This window comes from Kryptolebias marmoratus, linkage group LG18 (assembly GCF_001649575.2).
Source record: "Kryptolebias marmoratus isolate JLee-2015 linkage group LG18, ASM164957v2, whole genome shotgun sequence".
NCBI classification, from domain to species: Eukaryota; Metazoa; Chordata; class Actinopteri; order Cyprinodontiformes; family Rivulidae; genus Kryptolebias; species Kryptolebias marmoratus.
Window position 1 is genome coordinate 8,183,245 of NC_051447.1, and position 17,334 is coordinate 8,200,578.

Here is a 17,334-nt window from a genome sequence, read left to right on the forward strand (position 1 = left end):
TCAAACAGAACTGGGATCAAATTTAAAGCATTTTTAATATAAAAAGGTATCCAAGATGTGCTGTCATTTTTTTGACTTCTTATCACACGATTCTTCTGTTACAGACATATTGGAGAACACTGAAGTGAAGCCAGAATTGGGCTTGGTTTTAATGTCATAATATAAAACTGTCTGACATTAATCACATTTTAATCCTCAACACTTTTTCTAAAAAGTACATTACAAGGAAAAAGGTGTAGAGAGCACAGTGTGGAGGAGTTTCTCCAGCTGTGGAATTAGGAGGAAGCTGTAAAGCAGAAGAGGCCCGGGTTAACGACTACCGAAACAAATCAGCTATTCCTTCAACACATTTTGTTTCCCGATCAATAAATCAGATCTGCCTCTGCCAAGATTAAGAAATCAAAAAGAGGATGTGTAACTGCAGCTCGCTGTAACAGATAATTTTGACATATTGCATGCTTCTGTAGAGGGTAAATCAGCTAATCTGTCTTGAGACAATGTGTTGTTTGTGTGAATAATTGGAAGTTTTTGTTTCTAGTGCTTCTGCACTCTTCCCAGTTTGCAGCACTAGAATCATGTCATTACCCTCTATGGCCACCAACAACATTGTTGCGGAGAGCAAAGCTAGACACCTGTGGTTTACTTTTAAAAACAAATGTCAAGATGGTGTTTCCTGCGTTTTGACTGTCCTGTGTTAAATATTTATTTAAGAAGCCAATAGAAGCATCAATTTAAAAAAATAAAGAAATAACAATACTGCAGTCAGGCTAAAATTTATGTTCTTAAAGTACAAACAATGCATAATTTTCTTTGTAAAGAAGAAAATCTTATTTTAAACTAAAGCAATACTCAAACTATACAAAAACTATAAACATTTGTTCTGTTTATTTAATAGTTACCATTATTTTTTAAACTACAACAGTTACAACTACAGCTTAGACTACTATAAATCCAGGGCACACTTACCACCAGTTGCCTACGTTTTCTAGGGTTAATTTCTAAAAAGACAACCCTTTACGTCTGCCTGTTACAGGTTTACAGAGAAATTGGCTAAACTTTCTCAAAGATTTTAGTTAAAACTTAATTTAAAACTTGCTGATCTTATCTACAGCCAGCCAAGCGAGGTTTTAGCATAAACTGTGTATGAGAAAACTACATTAATTGGTTTGTTTTTAGGCCTAAAGGCCAATATTTCAGCAGCCATCTTGAACATTTCAAGACCTTAACTGACCTCGTTCAGATAAAAGGGTGAAATTGGGGAGTGACACCTGAAACTCAAATAGACATACAGTTTCGTTACAGAGAGCACAGAAGTACAGATGAGGAAGACAAATACGAAACGTACCAGACTTTAAAAAAGAAAAGCGTGGGGATGGAAGACTGGGGTCTCCAAGTAATTCTACTTTAATGAACACACACAGACAAGCTCCCAAATGCCTAATCATGCAGAGTGGCCTGATTAAGGCTGACTCAAAAATTCCCCACAGTCGCCAGCAAACACACAGGAATGTCTAACAAATAGGTTACATGGTGCAAATGCACAAAATCGCTCCTCTAATCCAGGACTTGGTTACTTAAAGCTCCCTGCAGCGGGAGCGTCTTGAATGTCTGCATACCCGGCGGCAAAAGGAGGAACGATCGCCCACGACTGCACAACAGGAGGAGACTTAATTTCCAAAAAGCAGAAGCTTGAAACCGATTATCTCTTATCTCTGCGTGCCTCCGCAAACTGCTAGGATTAAAATCCCCGCACACTGCATTTCTATAAACTGCTTCCGCGACACAAATCATGTTTGTGTTCAACACAAATGCTAGTACTGAGAAAGAAAAAAAGGGCTAGAAAACAAAACAAAAAAAAGGTGTAAAATTACTGCGAGAAGTTGGACTGAGTTGAACTTTCAAGGCAAACAAAGAGGAGGGTTAGATGGGGACAAAGCTCTGCGCTGATATTGTTTTACACTTCCAGAAGAAAAAAAAACAGCGTGGATTTAGTTTAGTTAAATATTTGCGGCTTGCGCTCAAATCTCTTGACATTTTTCGACTAATTCGAATTCCAAAGAATCTGTCATTTTGCGCTCGATTTAGAAACTTCTTTCAGAACTTCAGAAACACACCAGCACAACAAAAGTACATTGATGCCAGATGTCTACATCTGTGGTACGTGCACACGAGTTAAACACTAGCCAGAAAGACAGCAATAGTATCTCTTGAGCAGTAACAGAGACGTGTCTAATGTCTGAAACAAAAACCAGACGCTTTCCCTGTCAGGAAACAATCTTTACAAGCAGTTTAGAGTCGGTGCCAGTCCACGCTCAGGCTGAACCTACCCTCAGCTGATAAAACTTGATCACTTTTTCTTACTTTTCAGCTTTAATAAAAAGGATGGGAGTCACAGTGGAAGCAGGCATGCAGCTTAAGTCTTAGTCATTCACAAAATGTGCACATTCCTGTGTAAACTTTGCAGGGGGGCATTTTATCCTCAGGTAATAATCTACGCTCTCCCCCGCACATAACTAAAGAGCAGCAACCTGGATAAGAAATACCTTGAACTTTGTACGCAAATAACACGGTATGCTTCAACAGTAGAGCAAACAGAAGGGAGGGCGATCTTTGACTATTTATTTCAATGCTACTATGGTAGCAAAACATTTTCCCCCCTTACAATATATTGCAGTCTGTGTTTGTCTAAATCTTCAGAGATATTTTGCTTCTTGTATCCATTCTGCCAGAGTTGATAAAGATCGAGAGATTGTAGGCTTTTAACAAAATTCTTTCCATTCGTTTCTCTTAAAATTACAATAACCCGCATATAATCAACCAAGATGATTCTGATGTGCCTCTACAGTTTTCAACTTCACTGTTTTTTTTCCCAATTCTAATTCACGTTACATCTAAAATATTCATGAAAATCAGTAACTAAGAAGTCGGAGAATGCCATGTTGTTGTCAGTAACATAAAGGGGACAAAATAATGACACCCTGCACCAATTTAAACCGAAGTAAACAGCAGCTTGGCTCAGATATTTCCCTCCCACAGCCTATTCAACACCAACTGGGTGATCTGATGCTATCTGACAGCATAATGGCTGCTCACCTGGTCAGGGGTCACGTTAATAGGAGCAGGCATTTATGTAACGGTCCCACAAGCTGAACAAAACCACGTGCCACGGCTCATTACGGTGCTACTGTGCGTTTTATGAGGTGCTGAAAGACCCCCAGGTGTCTGGATGGAAAGGAGACGGAAAAGAAGGACCTCGTCTCAGCAGAACTTTCTCTCTCTTTTCCTTCTTCCTTCAGCGTTCCCATAAAACGTCAGTCGCTCTGCCAGGACTCATTTTTTTTAACTGTCACTCTTAAAGTTAAAGTGACAGTAAGTCGTCCAACTAAACAACTTTTTAAAAATAAAACAGATCGAAATCACCAGGCCTAAATAGTTCCTTGATTACCCAAGCCTATGATGAAATCCCTGAGGTATTTACTGTGATGACGTGACCTTGTTTGGAGAAGGTTCTAACAAGGAAAAAAAACATGCTCCACCCCATGTCAATTTACCGTGTTGCATTTTTTCCACAGGTTAGCAATTGTTGAAGAAAGCACAGAGGAAAAATGACTTCACGTCTAAAAATGGGCACCTGCTTATAAATAACCTACTTAATATTAAACAAATATAAATGTGCTGCACCACCAAAACTGAGCTCAAGCAAAGCGGCCGACAGTTAATATGAGCTGAATGTTACACATTGGACCTATATGTCTTCATTGCTTTCCCATGCAGGAAAAGAAAAATCTAGAAAGTGTAATCAAACTTTATCCCCCTTTAACTGTAAACACTGTCACATAAAACTAATTTAAAAAGCCTTAAAAACACAAACAATCTTATCAATGTCTCAACCCCCTTGTTTCTTAAAAAAGATATATTTTGTTGATACAGAGGCAATATTTTCAATAAACTTGTGCTTGTGACAAACTCAAAACTGTGTTTTTATTGGCCCAACTCGTTCAACACACAAACAGGTGTATAACCTTTATCTTTGGTGAAACTAGTTATAAGATGAAATCTGCTGTCAGAGACCTTAAAGCTCAACATCCACAGCATCGAGCTCCCATTCGAAATATTGTTTACTAATAAAAAAAAAAAATCAAATAAAGTTATTTTTTCCAAACAAAAGCAGATGGATTACTTTGGGTGATTTTAAGGCTGTAATCGTTCTTACAAAGCAGAATTTTTGGAGGTTAACCATCTTTCCCACCCCATTTTTTTTATATATATATATATTTTTTGCGCGGGACTGGTAGATTTTAAACGAAAATATGAGAGTCACTGAAAGCAGAAAGATGGACTAGTTTGTTCTGCCCAGTGGAGTTGAAGCACAGAACAAACCACTGAGTTCACAAAGGCCTGGGTTAAACAAGCGGCCACCTTGTCTTCCGTATCCTGCTATCACCAGAGTGTTAACAGCCTGGGCACTCGGCTCTGTGCTGCATGTTAAACCTGTTGACCTCCTCGATGGAGCGGCAGAAATAAAAGCCGAGAGTTGCTGGCAGACTCCACGCTCCCCTGCAGCAGCAGCAGGAGCCTCTGTTGGACGGATTCAGCCATGTTCCTGAATCAAAGTTCACACTCCCGAGTTGAGGTGTCTGACCACAGCCTCGTAAATCTAAAAGCTATGCGGCGAACAACGCGACTCCTTACGCAATCGTGTGTGGCGTGACCGATGGGAGGCATGCTTACATTACATCCCAACAAGATGAGAGAACCCGGCACTCCACGCAGTCTCTTTTGTTAGCACATTCTTGTAAGCGCGTCATAAGCAGGTCAAAGGTCAGCATCAGCAACAATGCCCTCGGGTCTGGGGCTGTGAACAAGGTGAGAGAAAGGAGATACCCTCGTGGTGGTAGTGATTGATGCTGTGCAGAAGTGCCTTTTCTCCAGTAGAGTAGGGAGCTTTTATCAAGCCATTATGGCCTCAACAGGCAGAAGATTGGGTTCCCTGGACGCTCTGAAATCCCTCTCAGCGCCTATTGTACTGCACAAAACAAGCAGGAAAGACAATCCCAGGCATCTCTATTCACACCTGTCCACTCATATTCACATCACAAAGGAGGCTTGTGTGAGCGAGTCTTCATTTGCATAGATCAGTTTTTCTTACATGCAACAGGAGGAGAAAGGGAAACATGTCACAAAAGAAATATGGACAGAAACACCATCAGTTATGGTGTTTTTGTCCAATATTTGAGTGGCTTTAAGAAAACTTTGTTTTTTTTTAAATAGGGGCTAAAATTGGCCAAGTGTTAGTTTAACTTATCGCCAATTTTTGCTTAGCTATGACAACAGGAAGAAAAGTTAATTTGTAAATTCAATGAAAATGTTGTTTTGTTTAGCACATTATTTTCTGTAATGATAAGAAGGAATTCAATGGATCACAAATCAAAAGAATCCAACTGCTTTGAAAATATCAGGTAAGTTTTACAATTTCAGCTTTTTAACTCCAAGCTTTAGCGTTTTTAAGACAACTGAAGTGCCCTTTAATTCACGTTCACTGTGCGGTGGGATGGTTTCAAACTATTTTTATGAAAAATGATTTATGATTGAAGTTTGAGTGATGTTTAAAAAATGTAAAAAAAAAAAATGACATGGATGACCTTTCCTTAAACTGTTGAAAACTGATGGGAATTTTTATAATTTATATCTAAAGTTTTACATTAAACTAGTTTTTGATTATGATAATTTAAACTGTCTAACCTAGAAAACAATCTAATCTTTCTTTACCCACTTGTTCCTGTTCAGGGTGGCAGGGGGCTGGTGCTCATTGGCCAAAAGGCAAGGTACATTTATTTATTCAGTTGTTTTAATCAAAAATACTGTCCTGAAAACAACATTTGTCCTCAACTTAACCAGAAAATGTATGTTTACATCAATTAGAGCTGGGTGACATACTAAAAATTAATATTACAATATGTTTGGAGCTTTATCACGATATACACTATATATTCATCTCTGCATTTTAAAATCCTTTTTAATGTTTTATTCAGCACTATAAGCTAACGCAGTGGTGAACTGTGATTTACAGCCGTTGATCTTCTGACCACATTCCTTCATTGGGGTAAAAAAAACAAACCTTCCAACCGCAAACAAACAAACAAAAAAATTAAATTACCTACTTTGACTAGTATGACCCACAATAATCCAAAAAGGTTTGTTCAAGACATAGAAACTTTCATGGATGTTGGAACTACTACTGCCTCTAATGAAGAACATTAGCTGGACTTCTTCCCTCATTAGCCTCATTTAATTCTTTCAAAACATAAGTAAATACATTTAGTTTTGCAGCTTTTTAAAATCCCTAAGATCAACACTAGACGAAGTGGTTTCCTTTAAGAACTACTTCTGTTCTGCCTTAAATCAGTTCTTTCCTATCCTGATCCCCTCAATGCACACAGTCCTGCATGTTTTAGACGCTCCAACCAACCGGATTCAACAGAATTACCTCAACAGCTTGTCAGTAAGTCCTGCAGAAGCCCGTTTATTACTTTAAATTAAATCAGACGTGCTGAAGACGGGAAACATTAAAAAAACAAAACATGCAGAGCAGTGTGTGAGGAGGATGAAGATCGGCTTACGCCACCTTAAACACCTTGTTTATGTTTAGGCTTTCATTCCAATACGTGTCTCGGTCACCGTGTGATACATTTGCATAATTCAAGTAGCTTGTTTGACCCAACCCTCACCGAAAGTTGTCCAACCAGAAGACGTGAACACTTAAAACACAGAACGACACAAGTCATTTTATTCACATCACTGTTCAAAACAGACACCTACCATCAAAATCTAAACATCTGAATATTTATAATGTAGGCTTTTTAATGAGAAGAAAGCCTCACATATAATGACAAGTAAGATTGTACAACTGAGAGCAAAAACACAACTTGATTGCTCCACAAATGTGATCAGATTGAAGATAGTCACACGCTATATTAGGCAGAAATTGCTACTAAGTGTCCTCAGATCAGTGCGCTCCAGTTTGGATCAGATACTTCAAGTTCTTCCTCACTCACACCAAAAAAAACTTAAGCTCAGATTACCCAAATTATGGTGCGTTCACAGACTTTTCATTTGTCCGTGGGCTCCGTCGAACATATTTGGCAAAGTCTAGAGTGCTAAATCCCAGCATTCCACCTCTGGCTTGTGACCAGGCTCTCAAACAGCCCCGCTCAACGTCGCTTAATAACAGGATGTAGAGCCAACAGACGAACTGGTCAAAATCCAAGCTCTAACGCCCCGAAGGCACCGAAGTCCTGGGTGGCTATTTAATTGAGGAAATAGGAAAGTCATGGACCACCTTTGCGGACATCAGCCGAATAGGAACAAACATGCATTTTCAACATTTCTGTATAATTTGAGAGCTTTTGAGAGCGCAATAATCGCTGCTGTGGACCCTCGGAGGGGCCGACTGGCACAGCTTCATATCAGAGTTCCTGAATGTGTGTGTGGACCACAGGAATTAGGCAGGAGTGTGACACGATTCCAATTCAATAACAACAAATGTGCACCACAGCCTTCAAACACACACACACCTACCCAACTACCCCCCCCCCCTCCTCCTCCCCTGCCCTCCCAGAGCTGCTTTCATTTTTCTCTCTACAGAGGGCCGATTAAACCAGACACATGTATGAGAGGAATTTGGAGACTTTGGAGGGGAAACTAGCGCCGTTCTCTGCTTCGATTTATTTAAGGAAGCAGTACATGCTTAACTCTCGAAGTGTGTTCTGGGTAAGCTACAGAACGGCTTCACAGTAGTGAAAACGACAAAGGATACGAAATGTTACACTTATGAAAGGTAAACCTAATTGCAGCCGTGTAAACAATCCATCTTCTATTGATAACTCGCCACTTTACATTTTAAAATGCACCTTAACCTGACCCCTGCAAGACTTCCTAAGACCAACTGTATTTTTAAATTAAGAATATATTAAAATCCCCTTAAAAGACAAGCACGCTTTGTTCAGTGTAAAGAAAGGTGACCTTGAAAACAATGAAATGCCATACAAGACTAATGTATACATACCTGAAATATTTTGCATCAAACACCCATTTCAGTGCATTACTAGCAGGCTTTAACTCTCTGAAACTTAGCTGAAACTGTAAACCCATTCCTTCGAAACATACCCCAAGCCCTTGAGCATGAATTTGTTAGAACTACCGCATCAGTGCTGTTGCTCCAAGCGTCTGAGTATATGTCCTTGTGCCCATTTTGTAAATGTTCCTAAGATAGGGGTTCCTAAGATATCCAAAGACAATCTGGAGTTGATAAAAAAATGTTTGGAGTGCAAACAAGACAAATAGGGCAATTTGCCATCTCCCACAAAGAATTATTTGTGGGAGATGGGTCACTGGTGTTCAATTAAACTAAATTTGAGGCACTTTATTAAATAAGTGATAAGCAGTAGTGTAACTCAACCACAATGATGTCAGGTTTTTATCCTGCAAGGTCTCACGTGGACCTCCAACATACTTTTATGTTGTTTATGCTCACCTCATTCGAAGGTATGCTGACGACACCTGTTGACCTCCTCTTTTCCCTCAGCTTCCTCTTCTCGATCTGCCCTTTCCCCTTCCGCGCGCTGGGTCCGGAGCTCTTCTTCTCCTTGCCCTTGCTGCTGGGCGGCGGGCTCTTGTCGCTGTCGTTGCAAGCCATCCTCGGGCTGCAGTCCGGCGAAGCGGCCGGAGCCTTGTCCGTCTGGGAGGGGGCCTTCTTCGGGGTGCCCGCCGGGGTGTGGACGGGGTGGTGCCCGTCCTCCTCGGTTCTGTTCAGAGCGCCGCCGGAGGAGGACCGGGCCACCGACTGGGAGGGGGCGCGGCAGCCCCCCGGAGAGGCGCTCAGGTCCGGCGGGTTGCTGGTGGGGCTCAGGGGGACGCCAGCGGCCGCGGCGATGTCGCCCAGCATTTTAGCCCTCACCTTCTCCCGCTTCGCCTTCCACTCCTCCAGAAAGTTTGCCGTTGCGTTTGGCTTGAACCCGCCTGTGGCCATGACTCCCTTTTTTTTTAAACCACACTTCAAGTTAACTTCCAAGTAATTACAGCAAACTTTCAATTCACTAGCGAAACCGCATTCCTCAAGCGACGAACTCCGGGGCTGTGGAATAAAAACTGGAGTCAGTGTCGGCAGCGGTGAAACTTTAACGCGTCTTTTTACGCCTCGCTTTGATGTTCATGTCACGCGGGGCAGCTTTGAAAAATAAAAAGTTAAAGTTTGCTGCTCCTTTAAAACCCTGCACTTCTGCAGCTGTCAGTAACTATTTCTCCACAAAACACAACAACCAAACAACTAAAAGTGAACCAAAATAAAAAGGCGCCGTAAGCTCTGCCGGGGGAGACTCACCTGTCTGGAGCTGGTTTGGTCGCGACACTGCACTCCGCTCGGTCCGACCAGGTGTGACCGCGCGGGCACGCGCGCGCTCAGCTCTGATGAGAGAGCCAGGAGAGCAGCGCTGCAACTTCCGGTGTAGTGCAGAAAGAGGCGACCCCGCAATTACGCGGCTCCTAAGGCGGGAGCGCGCATTTTTTCAAGAGGCGACCTGAAACATGTAAACGTGCAAATAACTACCTGGGACATTGTGTGTGTTTACTATGTTCCAACATATGGGTTCAGGACATTAGCAAGGTAGTGCATTTGGAATACAACAATTTCTCATAAAATTAGGTTTTAATGCAGTTTCATATTAACAATTTTTTTAGCAGAACTGACTTTGCAAGTATCTTTTTTTAATGATTTACAGGAAGTGACGTCCCCATTTCTCCCTGAAAATGAAACATGAAGGATCAAGTTTTAACGTTTTGCTTTATTTTTAAATGCTGTCTCGGATGAAATCAGCCCGATGATCCCAGATTAGCTGAGTTATAATTAAAACAACCTTCTGCTCGGCCTAGTTGTGTGCTGATGCAAAGCATCATTGGAATAACTGGGCACGGTGTCGCTGTGCGTTCTACCATCAAATACTGTATAGCTTCCTCCCCAGGCAGTGATTTAAACCTGCTATAGGCACTTACTGTCACAAATCTAATTTCATGCTACATAAATAGCTCTATAAGTTGGCTGCACAGAGCGATGTGAGCCTTATGTTATTAGATGTGTGTGTGTGTGTGTGTGTTGTCGACTCCCAAGGGTGCACTAACCTTCAGGAACATTTATCATCATTATCTAAATATATATTTATCTTAAAAAAAAAAAAAACCTGTCCAAATAGTAATGTAGTAGTTATTGCTTGTCGCCAGAGGCAAAAGGACGATAATGTTTTTGGACTGTGTGTGCACGTGTTTGTTTGTCTGCACTGTTAGCGAAATATCTTATGAACCCCTGACCAGATTTTAATGAAACTCTCAGGAAGTAATCATTAGATGCACCTCTACAACCGATTACCTTTTGGAGTCAGCCACATTCAACATGACTGCCACAGCAAAGCAACTTAGCAAACACCAAAATTATTATAAGTTTGTCAATTTTAAAAATATCAAGCTAAAATCTGGTGTGGTAGTAGCTGAGACTGATCCCCAACGTATACTCTGAGCTTGAACTGATCGCTTAACATTTTGTGCTTAAAACTCTGCCATTAACTATCGTAATCGGCTATAACCGTCTGTTAGCAAAATATCTTATAAACCCTTGGATGGATTTTAATGAAACTTTCAGAAAGTTAACACTGGGTGTACCTCTACAACCGATCAACTTTTTTTTTCGATACAGCTAATCAACCTTAACCTACACAGAAATGGCTACAATTCAGACAATTTTACAGATATTGAGTTAAAAATTGGTGCGGAGTAGCTGACAGTTATTCACGACACACGGGCCTACTCCAAATGTTTACACATCGTGCAAGATTACGCAACACGGGCATAAAAGGGCGATACGCGTTCCTTCGTGAAATGCCAGGCCTTGTTGACGTGATCTAAAAAAAAAAAGCTGGCACGCATCCACATTTATGGAGGCCAGATGTTCAGCCATTATCTCCAGTGCTGATAATAGATAAGGAGAAAAGCAGGGTGGAGCAAAGGAGCGAGGCACCTTTTCTATAAATAAGCCCTGATCTTTGAGCTCGGGTCAAGCCTGCTGCATATTTGACATATTTCTGCCTCCCGTTGGAAGAAAAAAAAAAACAGACAAGAGGGCATCGAGGTCGCAGCCGAGTGCTTCCCTCCCTGCTGACGCGAACACCTCTGTGTCGCTTTTGACCGACTTCCAGGGTTCAGCCTGCTGCTTAGACGTGCGTCAAGTATTCCAGGTGATATTTAGAGGCAGCCTAAAAGCCGTAAAAGTGTTTTTTGCTTTCAACGAAACGTTTAAGACAAACACACCCTGAGGCCGCAAAATGAGCACGGCGGGCATCTAGGGGTTTTGCATTCAGCATGCCACTGCGTAATGGCCACTCTTTGAGTTCACACGCTGCCTTTCGTTTGGCCGCAACATTTCACTCAGAGGCCATTAGATGCGGCGAGGAGCCTGTACGCCAGTGGTGTCCAATCCTGGTCCTGGAGGGCCACTATCCTGCATGCTTTAGATGTTTTTCCCTGCTCTTCAGCAGGTCTTTGAGTGGTAATCACTCAGTCATTTGAATCGGGTGTTTCAAAGCAGAGAAACAACTAAAACGTGCAGGACAGTGACCCTCCAGGACCAGGACTGGACACCACTGCTGTACGCCGAGCTCACTTCGCCACAAAGTTGTTCAGCCAGCAAATAAGAGAATAAGAGTAAGAAGTGAGATGAGAACCGCTCAGCGCCCAGGCTCCTCTGCCACGCTTGACGTTCCCTCAAAATCTCTTTTTTTTTTCTTTTAGACGCGGCTTGGCGAACCTCTGCCCATCTTTGCTTCTGAACCGACTCGGCCTCTCCGCAAAAGCGGCGCATCAGGCAGATCAAAGCAACAGGAAGGGAGTGAAACACTGGAACATCAGGGAGGGTTTTATTGACACTTCTTATGAACTACTGGCAAAAAAAACAAAACACTACAGTTAGTCACTGTCAGGGTCCAAACTGAAACTGCATGCTGATTTTCTAAACGCTAGGCATCATTTTAAAGGCGCTTTTAGCAGCTAATTGTTAGAATGAGGTTTGTATCGTCAGCCTGAAGCCCTGCAGGGTAAACAAGGCCCATCATCTTTATGAATATACATAAATGATGAAATCTTTGGCCTTAGCCTACACCTTTAAAACAATCCACAACTTAAAACCAACATAACGCGATTGCCATCTAAACGTGACTTATAAACTTCAGCATCTTTCAAAGACTAGTTTGACACAATAAAGTGTGACCAGTGAGGCCTTGCTGTATGTGACATCTAAGAAAAGTGCTTTGAATGTCCAACTACCAAAACCTGGAGTTAAACAGATCCCACAGAACAGGCGTTGAATAAGCGCCGCCGCTGCCGATGAGACGCTTTCTTTCTTTTCTTCGAATCACTCATTGTGAAATGATTAGACGTCGCGTAATTGGCTCATTTCTCGTGTCGACTGTGTCCTCGGTTCGTCTCCGAGCCGGTCTGTGCGGCGTCCAGCACTTTGCTTTCCCCCCCGAGCCCACACGCAGGACCGCCATCCGTTTACAGGGACGATGTTCGTGGGGAAGGGGTCAGCGAGCCCGTCTCTTCTTATCCCGAAGAAAAAAGGCCCTCGTTCCTGCTAAAAGCTCAATCAAGAAGAAAATAATTAAAAAAACAAAAACAAATTAAAGTGCCAGTTATTCATTCATGACAATCAGAGTATGTGTTGCGGAAGAACCTCAGCGACTTCAAGCTCAACTTTTAGCTCAGTGTCTGGAAAGCTGACTGAGTTATAGCCATTTCTGTGCTGGCTAAGGCCAATCAACTGTGGCGGCCATCTTGAATTGATTAACTCCAAAAGCTAATCAGCTCTAGATGTGCATCCCATGGTTCATTCCTGAAAGCTTCCTTAAAAAAAAAAAAAGGAAAAAAGAAACCGGATTAAACAACAGTTCTCTGTCGCCTGGCTCATCTGTGACTCAGTCTTCCCCTCTCGAGAGCTCCGATGTTCCTCTGACGGCGCAGGATATTTGGTTTTCTGCCAGAGCAGCCAGTTGCAGCTCAGCCAGAGCGTCCGCATCCGGTTATTCGACGTGTGCTCACGACTGCTCCGTCGCTGCCTCGAATCGCACCCCTCCGAAAGATGCTCATCTGAGTTTCCACCGACGGACTCGAGCCATTATTTCGTCCGGACGCCTCGCTTTTGTCTAGCGTTTAAGATTGCAGCGGGAGGTGTTTGAGCTGCTGAGCTTTCTGGTAGAACAGAGATGAAGAGATTAGGCCGAATAAGTCGAGCGGAGGACGACCGCGAGGGTTTCTCTCTGTGTGACGGTGGCTTGCAAAGGTCAACTGTCACGATGTCCAGCCTGAGTGAACGACAACGAAGTAAGCTGCACTGCATCGTCAAAAAAAAAGGACAGCAACGGCAAGAGAAAGTGTTTTCAGGGTCTCCAAGTCGACTGAGAGTCATATTTATCAGCTCTTCCTTCCTCGAGGAACTCGAATGAGTTCCACCCATCCACCTTCAGCAGCTTAGCCAAGGTTGAGTTCGAGAGGCAGCAGGTCAGGGAGAAAAAAATGAAAAAAAAAAACCCTAAAAATCAGACATCCCCTTTCCCTAGGGACACTCTCCAGCTCATTTTTGGGGATCCCACGGTGCACCGGAGCGGCCTTAGTGAGGTCCGGCCCGAACCAGGGCCCTGATCACTGCAGCTGAAGCCTCCCACCCCGTCCTGCCACCACTCAGACACCCTCTGCCTGCTCCGTGAACACCACCAAACAGGACCGGAGACTGGGGCAGGCCCCGGTGAAGTCCAGGTGAATGTTTTCTGGGATTCTGGGTCAGTTAGGAACTGACTTTAGACTCTTTGTGTAGTACCCTGGGACAAATTTCCTGTTGAGGCAAACTGAGGAGCAAAACTGATGCCAACGACAGTTCAGCTTCATGTTTGTGCAAATTCTGGTCCCACGATCCCCCCCAATGGCCTTCCAAAACCTTCTTGGGGTCCTTTGCTTCTTTCAGGCTTTTCTACTGATCACGTCTTTAAAATGAGCCTCGGGCATCCATAAAGCTGGAGTTATCCATCGATATCTGTTGATGTAGGCAATAAAGTAACTGACTTTACAGGATATGTATCAGCTGCACAGGTTTTAGTGAACACAGATTATGGGATTTGCCTGATGTAGTCCTCTCAGCATCTCCTTCTGAGCGTTCAATTGTTGGTACAGTTGGCAAAAACATCTCCTGCGTCATAACCTTTGAAATCAATCCCTTTCAAAATGGCCGTCACAGCTAAGAGACCTTGGCCAATTTGTGCCGAGCTCCAATTTGGTGTGGTAGTAGCTGAAACTCATCCCCAACTCCTGCTTTCAGCTCTACAGACTGTGCAGTATTTTCCCTTTTGCAATAAGCTTTCGTGTCTATCCCGCCTGTTAGCAAAATATCTCACGAACCGATGGACAGACCTTAATGAAACTGCCATAGTAATCAATGGGCGTGCCTCTACAACTGATTAACTTTTGGAAAAACCCATTTTAACCCATTTTAAGCTAATCGACACAAAAATGGCTCCAACTCTGTCAGTTTTACAGATATGGAGCTAAATTTGGTGCGTTAATCGCCTCTAATGATATGGAATGTTGAACTTTTTCTTGTTTTAACTGCTTCAGGGAAATGATCTCCTGTCAAAGTTCATATGAGGACTTTCTTTCGCTTGAGATCAAGCAGATTGATGCGATGGAAACCGCGGAGGCATGGCACTTCTGCACGACTAATTCCTGCAGGCAGCTCGCTCAGGGGGCTTCTACCGACACTACCCATCCTCACAGGGGCCCAAACAGACTCGGGTCTCATTCAGGGATGGGGAAGCGGCGGAACCTCACGGTTGAGGGGACGTGTCTAAATCTGGGCTGTACCGCTTTTTGCTTTGGACACGCTGCCATGTGTGGTTGGGACAAAAGGAAATAAAGCAAATGTGGGGTGTGAGCATCCATACATGACACAAAAAGAGTTTCAGCAGCAACCAAAATCATCTCTACTACCGAAGAAAGTGCACCACCTACTGGTATGATGGAGGAACAGCAACTCCTGACACTCACCCCACCTTTGAAACGGCGAAATTATAGAATAAAAACTTCTAAAAAAATGTTTGCAGATGCTTAATATTGTAGGAGAAGAAATATTAATATATAAACCTATTTAACAAGGGAAAATTATTTTAGAAAATGCTGAAACCTTTTTTAAACTGAAACAAAAAGGAGAAAAAAAATCTAGAGTTATTAATCAAAAATAAAATTCTTCCAGCTTGAAAACAATAGTTTTGATCAATCAGAATCCGAATTTCTCAGGTGACATGAGTGGTTAGCTTTACAAGATTAATATATATATATATATATATATACACATTTTCACCATTAAAGCACAAAAGGAAGAAAATAAAGAGACATGGGAACTTTACAATGTACAAGTTTATTTTTAATGAACTCTTCAGTGGTTGGTAGTCACAGCACAGCTTGCATGTATTAAGCCACACACCTATTTTACAAGATGACAGGGAAAAAAAACAAAAAAACAAAACAAAAAATAAAGTCTAAACCAGAGTAGATGGCCATCGGTCCATCTGAAACAATTTTTTTTTTTTAACTTCTCGTACTAAAACATCCTTAAAAGGCCACTGAAATGCATAAAATGTTGAATGGGCTATATCTAGTGGTGGGGTTTAGCTTTAACCTGACAAGACTCCTCACATGGCATCGACAGTGCATGTAGACATCGTAGATGGGGTTAGCAATACCTAAGATATATATTTATATATATATATATATATATATATATATAATTTTTTTTTTGTCATTTTTATTTTTAAGTGACAGCATTTTGGCTATAACACTACAGCTTTTGTATTTTTTTTTTAAAAAAAGAAAGAAATTGGAAACAAAACTAACAGCACTCTTCCAAGATATTGAATACAATGAAAGTGAAATGTAGTGAAGCAATAAATTTATTTAAATTTCACAATATGTGGAGGGAAAAACAAAACGCGTACTGAACGCCGCCAGTCGCCGTGTGGAAGAGAGAAGCCTCTACTGCACTGTAGCCAAGGTCCTTCGACTATAAAATGAAACGGGATTAAAACGCGCCTTTTTTTGTCCTCTGGGGTTTGTTTGACTTCAATCGTAACAGACGGGATCCATAAACGCATGCCATGTGCTGGTCTCAAACTAAATACGTACAGGTATATACAGAATCACTCAGTACCTGCTAAAACAAAGTGAGAAATAGAGTATAAACTGACTAAACTAAAGAAAAAAAAAACAAACAGGAAGGGAAGAAAGTGAGCGATGGACGCGCTGGGAGTGAAAAACCCTACTTGTGATGGACTCGTTAAAGCATTTAAAATCAAAAAAAGGAAAAAAAATGCATATTGCACATACGATGAAAGCTTAAACTCCACCAGGTCCGCCTCGTTTTGCCAAAAGCGAGGACTCAAAACGTTTCCCCTCTTGGAGGAAGATGAACAGAGGTACAAAAAAAAGAAGAAAAAAAAAAGAAAAGTGTGTGGTAGTGATCTGCAAGTGTGTGAGAAAAACAAAACAAAACAAGATAAGTTAAGGGAGGCTGTAGCCACAGGGAGCAGGTATCAGGCAGAAGTGGCACTTTAAAAAGGAAAAAAAAAAAAAAAAAGCATATATAATCAAATAATCTTGACATAACAGTAACACACACACAATTATCTCTGTCTCCTCAGTAAACCTAAAGGGGGGGGGGGAAACTGCACACGACACAGGAAGAGGAAAAACGAACAAATAAGAGCAAATGATGTGGCACAAATAAAATCAGGTGCAGGATAATATCTGGTCTTCAGTGACAGCCGAGAGAGAGAGAGAGAAGAGATCAATGCAAGTGGTTTTTTTTCTTCTTTATGTACAACTAAGGCTTATTGGTTAAATAGTTTTCAGGCTTCCCCGCCCACAACGCTCTCACATGCTTGATCAAACAACCCTTTCTCCTCGTTTTTTTTTTTTTTCTTTTGCTCTGTAAACTCTGTGATTCTATCGGGACAGCAGCTGAGAAGGTTACAGCCGGAGGGGAGGACTATAGACGGATGGATGGATGGATGGATGGATGGGAGCTGCAGTGGTAGAGGAGCAACAACAACAAAAAAAAAAGTAATAAAATAAAAGAAGGAGATACAGAGTTGGGAGGAACTAAAGGAAAAAAAGAAAAGAAAGAAGGAGTCTCGTCTCTGATGTCTGTTGCAATTAATATCTAAATGTGCAATTCCATTAGTCGCTGCCATG

General features: G+C 42.0%; 2 protein-coding genes across 6 annotated transcripts in view; both read right to left on the bottom strand.

Annotated features, from left to right (window-relative positions):
* pawr (PRKC, apoptosis, WT1, regulator) overlaps positions 1 to 9,537 on the bottom strand; it is a 54,843-nt gene extending 45,306 nt beyond the window's left edge. Inside the window, exons 1-2 of the mRNA XM_017411720.3 lie at positions 9,380 to 9,537; positions 8,534 to 9,133 (exon numbers count right to left, since the gene is read on the bottom strand). Of these exons, the coding sequence (XP_017267209.1) occupies positions 8,534 to 9,028 (495 nt within the window). The 5' untranslated portion in view covers positions 9,029 to 9,133; positions 9,380 to 9,537. The remainder of the gene's footprint in view (positions 1 to 8,533; positions 9,134 to 9,379) is intronic.
* A 2,468-nt stretch (positions 9,538 to 12,005) lies between these two features.
* Positions 12,006 to 17,334, bottom strand: part of ppp1r12a (protein phosphatase 1, regulatory subunit 12A) — a 44,247-nt gene continuing 38,918 nt past the window's right edge. For 2 of the 5 annotated variants that reach the window (XM_025004953.2, XM_037981209.1), the window contains one exon: positions 12,007 to 12,673. In XM_025004953.2, coding sequence (XP_024860721.1) covers positions 12,470 to 12,673 — 204 coding nt within the window. In that variant the 3' untranslated portion in view covers positions 12,007 to 12,469. Of the gene's footprint in view, positions 12,674 to 17,334 lie in introns of all 5 variants that reach the window. The other 3 variants (XM_037981208.1, XM_025004952.2, XM_025004950.2) reach the window with 3 other exon arrangements.